The sequence below is a fragment of the Galeopterus variegatus genome, unplaced genomic scaffold, assembly GCF_000696425.1.
Source record: "Galeopterus variegatus unplaced genomic scaffold, G_variegatus-3.0.2 Scaffold276, whole genome shotgun sequence".
Classification (NCBI taxonomy): Eukaryota; Metazoa; Chordata; class Mammalia; order Dermoptera; family Cynocephalidae; genus Galeopterus; species Galeopterus variegatus.
Genome location: NW_007726387.1, coordinates 136,817 through 145,251, shown reverse-complemented (window position 1 = coordinate 145,251; position 8,435 = coordinate 136,817). Strand labels below are relative to the sequence as shown.

Below are 8,435 nucleotides of genomic sequence, written 5' to 3'. Positions count from 1 at the left end.
TGTCCGGCAGCGGGTCGCAGCCCTCAGTGTGGCCCCCGTGCCGGGCCGGGGACCGGCGACGGGATCGCAAGCCTCGGCGTTGCTCCCGCGCCTCGCTCAGCCAGTGAGCGGGAGCCGGTCTGTACGTGGGATCCGAACCCTCGGACGGGAGCGCTGCTGCGCTTCCCAAGCGGCGCACTATCCAGTGCGCCACCGGGCCGGCCCTCAGACTACTTTTAAGACTATTTTTAAGTCCCCAGTATCCTGCATTTTCTTTATTTTTTCCACTCTGCCTATCTAGTAAGTCAGGAGTATATAACTTAATTTTTGTAATTATTTACTTAGTTGACAGTCACAATGTAATTTGTCCTTTTAAACAAACACATTTTTAAAAACACATTTTTTTTTTTTTAAAGATGACTGGTAAGGGGATCTTAACCCTCGGCTTGGTGTTGTCAGCACCACGCTCAGACAGTGAGCGAACCAGCCATCCCTATATGGGATCCGAACCCGTGGCCTTGGTGTTATCAGCACCGCACTCTCCCGAGTGAGCCATGGGCTGGCCCCCAAAAATATATTTTTAGATTAGGAAGGTAAAATAGTAACATTACAGAAACTTTGTAAAAATGGAAGCAAAATTTCCAATAATCATACCATCTGTTATTAATATTTTTCAATATTTTGTTCTTTATGTGCATGTTTTGACATTCAAGAATTAGTTTTGTATCTTTTCACTTAATGTGACAAATTTTTTATGTTATTATATAGCTTCAAGACCATTATTTTAAGTTACTACATCTTATTTTGTTAGATTCCACAATTTAGCCATTTTCCTACCTTTAGATTGTTCACATTATAAAAGTGATTATAATACGTATGTGTATATGAATATATATATAATCTTTATTGTTAGGTTTGTTTTAGTATATTTATATTTTTCCTTTGGGATAGATTTACAGAATTGGGATAATTAATTAGGTCAGTATGCTTGGACATTTTTATAACTTTTGTTGAATTTGCCAAATTGGTGTAAAAAAATAAAGCCAATTCATTTGTATTGCAATCAGTATATATGAAGATGTCATTTATATGAAATTATCATTTCACGTTATCCTTCACTGCATCAAGGATTAATTTTTTTCTTACTGTTTTAAAATTTTTTTCTTTTAACTCTTTATAATCTCATGTTCTGTTTTTTATTTTGTTTTGTTTTTTTTTACTAACCCTTGTGCCAAGAGCTGACTCAATAGAGCACAGTGAGGGAGCTGCTCTGCTAAGTACAAAACCCCAACCCAGAAACAGGTTGTCAATAAATGGTTTAGCACCAGTTTCCCCTGAAATGTGCATTACATGATGGGCTGGCTAGGGGGCTCTCGACACCGGACCCCTGTCTCAGTGTGGGGCATACTAGGAGTGCTGTGGCCCAGGAATTACTTTAAAATTATTTACCTTACACTTATTTGATTATCAGTGACACAACATTTTTTATACTTGTGAATGAATTATCTGTTTTCTCTTTTGCAAAATGTATGGTCGTGTCTTTTGACTATTGATTGGGTTAGGTTCTTGCTGTTTATTTTTTCCCCTTTTTATTTTGAGTCAGACCTTTTAAGTGATTAAAACATTGTTTCTTCCAGTCATTTTTGTGGTGAACATATTCCTTTGCTGTCTTTGATTTTATTTTGATTATTTTTTTTAATACATAGAAGTTTTATATTTTTATATGACTCAATTTATCTACCTTTGGAAGATAGTATGTAATATCAAAGAAAGAACGGGATGAAGAGTCAAGAATCAGGGTTCTGGAAGGAGATATTTATAATACTCATATTTGACAAAGGACTCACATACAGAGTGTATATTAGAGTGTTTACAAATAAATAAGAAAAAGGCAGATAACCCAATTTCAGAAAATGGGAGAAACCTACACTGGTACCTGATAAAAGATATCTGGATACCTAAACCACCTGGCAGTATGTATGCTAAATGAATGCAAACCAATTTTATATCACCTGTGTAAAATGTATTTAAAAATGCATATTTTTGGGAAAGATCTATTTTATTGTTAAAGCCAGATTTATATTAGATGTTGGTCATCCAGAGTATAGACATTGTATTTGTTAGTATGGGCAGTTTATATTTCACTGTACTCCTGTAGGATAGAGGTCATTTTCTTTTTGCCTTATCCTGCCTTTCATAGATAAGTTCTTTGCCTGTTGAATATGATCTTAATTTTTACTATCTAGGCTCGACATATTCTCTGGGAAAAATCCTTCATTAGAGATCAGTAATCTCTTTAGATCTTAGTGCCTTTACCAGGATTAAGGAGTATCTTGGGTTTCATTGACTCCATCAAGGTATGAGAAAATGGGAGAAAAAAGGAAAGGAAATCAAAAATTTAAGAGTGAAAATGTTGCAATTGTCATAAAAAAGCACATAAATCCCACAAGTGCCTGCGGTTGTTTTTCTTATGCTTTGTCATAGGATATAATATGAATTATTTTTATCCTTACATATTGAACGACTGTAAGAATTCTTTCCTGACATGTGACAAATGCCTGTACATCTCACCTAATTATTGTGCAAACTTCCTATGGTTAATGTCTGTTCCTGGTTATTCCTTCTATACTTGGTTGTTCCCATCTTACAGAATCTACTAAAAGATAGAGTAATTTAAGCATAATTCTGTGTACTTTCAGGGACATCTTTTCTTATAATTATCCCTTTTAGATTTCTTAACATCCCTTACTAATTAAGTAATACATTTTATTCCTTCCTCACAGAAATAAACTTTCCAAGCTCCATCTGCCAACTTTCTTCTTACTCACACACTTTTCTGTCTTCCTTCTTGAGTAATGGCTGCTCACACAAAATTGAGATACACTAATAAACCTGTCCTTCATCTCATTACTTATTTCCCCTTGACTACTTACCTAACCCTTAAAGAGTATACACTTTTTGAGACAAATTAATATCCCAGGCACATTTTTTCTTGTATAAATCTCAGGGATTTTATACGTTCCCTTCCCCACAGGCCTAAAATTTTACCTGTTTGCCTTTCCTTAGGATATTAAACGAGGGTATTTCAAAAAGTTCATGGTAAGATTTGTATTATCTTTCAATTCTATTTTTTCATGAACTCTTTGAAGTACCCCCATTGTAACATCATTGAGTAGTCTTCCAGCTAGATATTCTTTCTGGATTTGGAAACTTTCTTCTCCTCAGAACTATCATCCCTTGAATTTGAGTATCTCTAATGCACTCAAATCTTTCTTTACCTAGGCACTCCTGTCATGATCTTTTTCTGACACATATTTCAATATGTCTTATTCGAGAAGACACCCCCCCAACACCCCCCTCCAACCCAAACACACCCTAGCCTGGGACATTAGCCTTTTCAGATATCTTAAATTTAAGAAACAAGGTATTCTTTCTAGTTTCTTAACCAGACACATACTTTGTTGTAGTATTTCCAGTACTTTTGACTCTCTTTTTGGTATTTTCGTGGAATGTGAATTGTTCCTTTTTCTGGAAGAACTTAAGTGTGCAATGCATGCACAAGAGTAGAAAATACTTACTTTAAAATTCTGAACACGTTTACTTTTGCAAAAAAAGAGTTATAATAGATTTCGTTTAATTTGCCCCTGTTACAGAGGACAATATCTTGTACCTTATTTTTTATGAAAAATTTTATTGCTGCAACTCCTGCAGTGAAAATAATTAGTTGCCAGTTTTAAATTTTAGACCAGCTTTTCTCTATTTACCTCTTTTATCTTTTACCAGCTATATTTGGAGAATTCAAAGTAATTTTATTCTAGGTAAAAACTTAGTGAGAAAGAAAAATCTATTCCAAAAATCCAAATATACATTTCTTTTGTGTGATCCATAGTTTTAGGTTAACCATACCACAACCTTTTGAAATGATGATTGAGAATTGACTTATTAATAAAGACAAGAGGGGAAAAAAGTCATGTCGTAATATATAAATGGAGATTTTGATGTACGGTTCACCTATGTTTTGTTTAGATGTCCCTGGTAGATTTGGGAAAGAAGCTTTTAGAAGCGGCACGAGCAGGTCAAGATGATGAAGTTCGTATTTTGATGGCAAATGGAGCTCCTTTTACAACAGACTGGGTAAAGAATGATTTTAATGTTGTATTGTTTTTTTTTTTTTCCTTCTTTTTCTTCCTCTTCTCATTTTTGAGTTTTTCCAGATAAAAATGTAGTCAGTATTGTTTTTTTAAGTGGTAAAAAAATTAATTTTTTTGCAGATTTGTTTACAATTTTAGAATTATAACCATCTTTTTAAAAAGAATGTTTTGTGTAATTTTTTTTGATTGGACAATCTTATCCAAATATTCTGTTCACAAAAGAGTTTTTCTTTTAAACTTTGCATTGTACTAATGTGGGATGAATATGAACTGTAGCTTCTTGGGATTTAATTTAAGTTCTTATAAATAGAACAGTTAGAATTTATAATTCAGAAAGCAACAGATGTAAATATTGGAGTTAGTATTATAACTACTCCTTTTTAAAAAGAGAGAAAGTTTGTGTTTCAATTGATATTTGTAAAACTATTGCAGACATGACCAAAGAGGAAGAAAGAAATGAAAATGACTTTTCGGTAACTATATAAGGCAATTGTAGGGAAGATAAAAAACATACCTTTTTAATTATAAGGGTAAAGCAAAAGGAATGGTCTTGGGTATATGGAGATATAGGAATCTGGATTAACCCTCCCACTGGTAACAACTGAAAATTCCAGATTTTTAATTTTGTTTTTGGATTACTTGTCCCTGTTCTTTTTTATTTTTCATGAAAAACAAAGCAAAACAAGTTTTTTTTATTATGGAAAATTTCAAACACATGTCAACTCCTGCATATCCTTCATCCAGATTAAAAAATTATCAGATTGTGGTGAATATTGTTTCCTTTGTTACTCCAACCACTTCTTTTGCTCTCTCTCATTTTATTTTATTTTTTATTTATTTTCTATGTTTTGGCAGCTGGCTGGTACGGGGATCCAAACTCTTAAACTAGTTGCTCTATATGATTTTAAAGCAAATTCCAGAAACCGTGTCATTTCATTCATAACTATTTCAACATTTATCTTTAAAAGACAAAGACTTACTTTTTGATTAAATACTTCAAAGAAAATCTTAAGTTTACTGCTGAGTTAGAAAGTAAGGGATTATCAACCTGAAAAACTAAGTGAAGGCTGGAACCCAGAGAAATTTTACCCTAAGAATATTTGCTGAACTCAGATTTTCCTGTTGTCTTTCCCACCTCACTGGCTTGAAGTACTTAAGGCAGAGATGTGGGACTGCTCAGGAAGAGAAAGAAGTCTGATAGGAGATCCCCTCCCTGTAATTCTGGAATCCTAAGGAGTTGTACCTTCAGTGTAAGGGTAAACCAGAAATACCCCTCCCTCCTCCTACCTGCTCCTGCCCCTGCCATTGTTGCTAGAATACTGCAAAGAAAATGACCTGACTTGAACGAAGGCACTGAATAGGTAGAGGAAAAATTTGTTGATGAGAATATGGAACCTTGAGCTATCCCATGCACATTTGCAGCCTGAACTCATAAATACCTGTGTATTCTGAAAAACTATAAACTGAGAAATAAATTTGAAATGACCTTTGGACTAGGGATTACCTCAAGTTCCTGGCAGAAGCAAATGCATATCCTCTGGAGGAACCTACCTTCCTCTCAGGCTTTAGAATTTTAAGGAAAATGAGTAGTCATAAATGACTAAACACACAAGCACAAGGCAACTTGTACAATAACCTGCTGAAAAAACTGACAACAGAAGCAGGACAACAAGGACTTTAGAGAAAATTTTAGTAACAGATTAGAACAACTGAAGAGAAAATTAGTAAACTGAAATATAAAGATATGAAAAAAATGATCCAGAGTGCACTACAGCTAAAGTAGGTAGAAAATATAGGAGAGACATAGAGAGTCATGAAGGATAGTGTGAGAAAGTCTAACATATATCTAATCATATCCACAAGAACTAGAGTGAGAATGGGGATGAAATAATTTGAAGAGATAATTGCTGAGAATTTTCCAGAACTGGCTAAAGATACAAGTAGCCCAATAAATCTCCAGCAGGATCAATAAAAAGAAAATCCATATCTAAATGCATCGTAGTGGTGCTATAGTACATTGAGACAAAAAGATCTTAAGAAAGATTAGTATCCATAGTACGTAAGGAATTCCTGTAGATCGGTAATAAAAAGACAGACAAGGCAATAGAAGACTGGAGAAAAGTCTTGATATGGTGGTTTACCAAAAAGAAAGTTTAAATGATCAATAAACATGAAAAGATGCTTGACTACATTAATAATTGGGCAAATGCAAAGTAAAATCATGAAATACTGTTGCATGTCTATCAGATTAGCAAGAAAAGTCTAGCAGTACCAAGCCTGATGAGGAAATGGTGAAGTAAGAACTCTCAAATACTTTTTATGGAAGTGTGAATTGGTTTAATTATTTTGGAGGACAGTTTGGCAGTACCTAGTAATTTTGAACATGTGTATACCCTATAATGTATGCACATGTATGAACTTCTAAGAATGTTTCCTAGAAAACTCTTGTTCATGAGCCTGAGATACATACAAGATTATATTTAGCGGCAGCATTATTCATAGTAACAAAAAATAGGAAACCACCCAAATGTTTATCAATAGATTGGTTAAATTAATTGTAGTTAATTCATTTGATGGAATGTTGTAGAGAAAAATAGTGAACTACACTTATATTCATTGACATGGTTGAATCTCATGAACATAGTGTTACATAAAAGAAGGCAAGTCACAGAGAATTACATGAAGTATGATTCTATTTAAATAAAGTTAAACATAGGCAAAACCAAAGCATGTTATTTTAGGGATGCATATGTGGTATAAAGAAAAGAAATGTTTGTCACAAAATTCAGAATAGTAGTTGCCTTGGGCCTGAGGGAGGAGTGTGTGATTAGGGAGTAGTAAGTGAGAATATTTTAGATACAGACAATATTATATTTATTTTTCTTTAAGCTACATATACATATGTATATATATTTTGCATCAGCAACCAAAAATGTAAAATACTAAGAAAAAAATACAAAGTAGACCCTAATCTCACACTGAGCAAAACTCAGGGTTGCTAAATAGGCTATTGAGATACTTTCATTAAATATTAGAATTTAAGAGTGTAGAAAGGGCCAGCTATAGAAAAAAATGACAAAGCATGGAGGAAGAAAGGATTGTTCAAGAATCTTCTTCAGTATGCTAGAATGACCTTTCCTTAAAAAAAATAAGGCTTTCAGGGCCGGCCCGGTGGCGCACTGCTACAGTGCACCGCTTGGGAAGCATGGCGGCGCTCCCGCCGAGGGTTCGGATCCCACATACAGACCGGCCGCTCACTGGCTGAGCAAGGTGTGGGAGCAACACCGAGGGTTGCGACCCCGTTGCCGGTCCCGGTCCGGTACGGGCGCAACACTGAGGGTTGCGATCCGTTGCCGATCACGAAAAAAGACAAAAAGGAAAAAAAAAATAAGGCTTTCAGTAGTAATAAAATAATTATTCCCAAAGCAAATGATTTCCATTTCATAATAAGAGCACATGCCTAGCTTTGTATTATAACTCTTACCTGTTGTGTGACTTAAGGCAAATTAGTAACCTTTTTGTGCCTTTGGTTCTTTTACTGCCAAATGAGGACAGTAATTTGTATAAAAGTCTTAAAATAGTGCATTCCATGAAAAGCAGTTTAAAAACTTTAGTTGCTATTATTACGGTAGTAGTCTTCGGAAATTTACTGTTGTAGTAAAATATCTTTGTTCTTTGGAACATCAGTGACTTGGTAATTAGTTGTAGGGATGTTCTGTGCCTCTAAACGCATGTAATATTAGTATAAATTAATTCTAAGTTTCACCTATTTAAAGTTATGCCTCTGGTAAGGCTTTTCCTCCACTCACATTTTAGTACTTCCCCTGTATATGGTGGATATCAACTTAATGGCTAGACCACCATGGAACCAATTTCAGGAAAACTGGGCTCTGTTTTGGTTCTGTCCTGACTCACTTTTAGCAAGTGTACCTTAGATTTCTCCTTTGAAAAATGACCATATGAACCCCCTTTAAAAAGATCACTGAAGTATTTCACTTTATTTTTTAAGTCCTACAAAACAGTTTTGAGAGGCCGGCCCGGTGGCGCACTGGATAGTGCGCCGCTTGGGAAGCGTGGCGGCGCTCCTGCCCGAGGGTTCGGATCCCACATACAGACCGGTTCCCGCTCACTGGCTGAGCGAGGCACGGGAGCAACGACGAGGGTTGCAATCCCGTTGCCGGTCCCCGGTCCGGTACGGGGGCAACACTGAGGGTTGTGATCCGTTGCTGGACACGGAAAAAGACAAAAGACAAAAAAAAAAAAATTATAACTAGAACTACCATATGATCTACCAATCCCACCTCT

General features: G+C 35.4%; 1 protein-coding gene across 5 annotated transcripts in view; it reads left to right on the top strand.

Annotated features, from left to right (window-relative positions):
* The window catches only part of GABPB1 (GA binding protein transcription factor, beta subunit 1), a 69,182-nt gene that overhangs the window by 36,728 nt on the left and 24,019 nt on the right, over positions 1 to 8,435 (top strand). For 4 of the 5 annotated variants that reach the window (XM_008566912.1, XM_008566909.1, XM_008566913.1 and 1 more), the window contains exon 2: positions 4,006 to 4,113. In XM_008566912.1, the coding sequence (XP_008565134.1) occupies positions 4,006 to 4,113 (108 nt within the window). Of the gene's footprint in view, positions 1 to 4,003; positions 4,114 to 8,435 lie in introns of those variants that run through there. The other variant, XM_008566910.1, reaches the window with a different exon arrangement.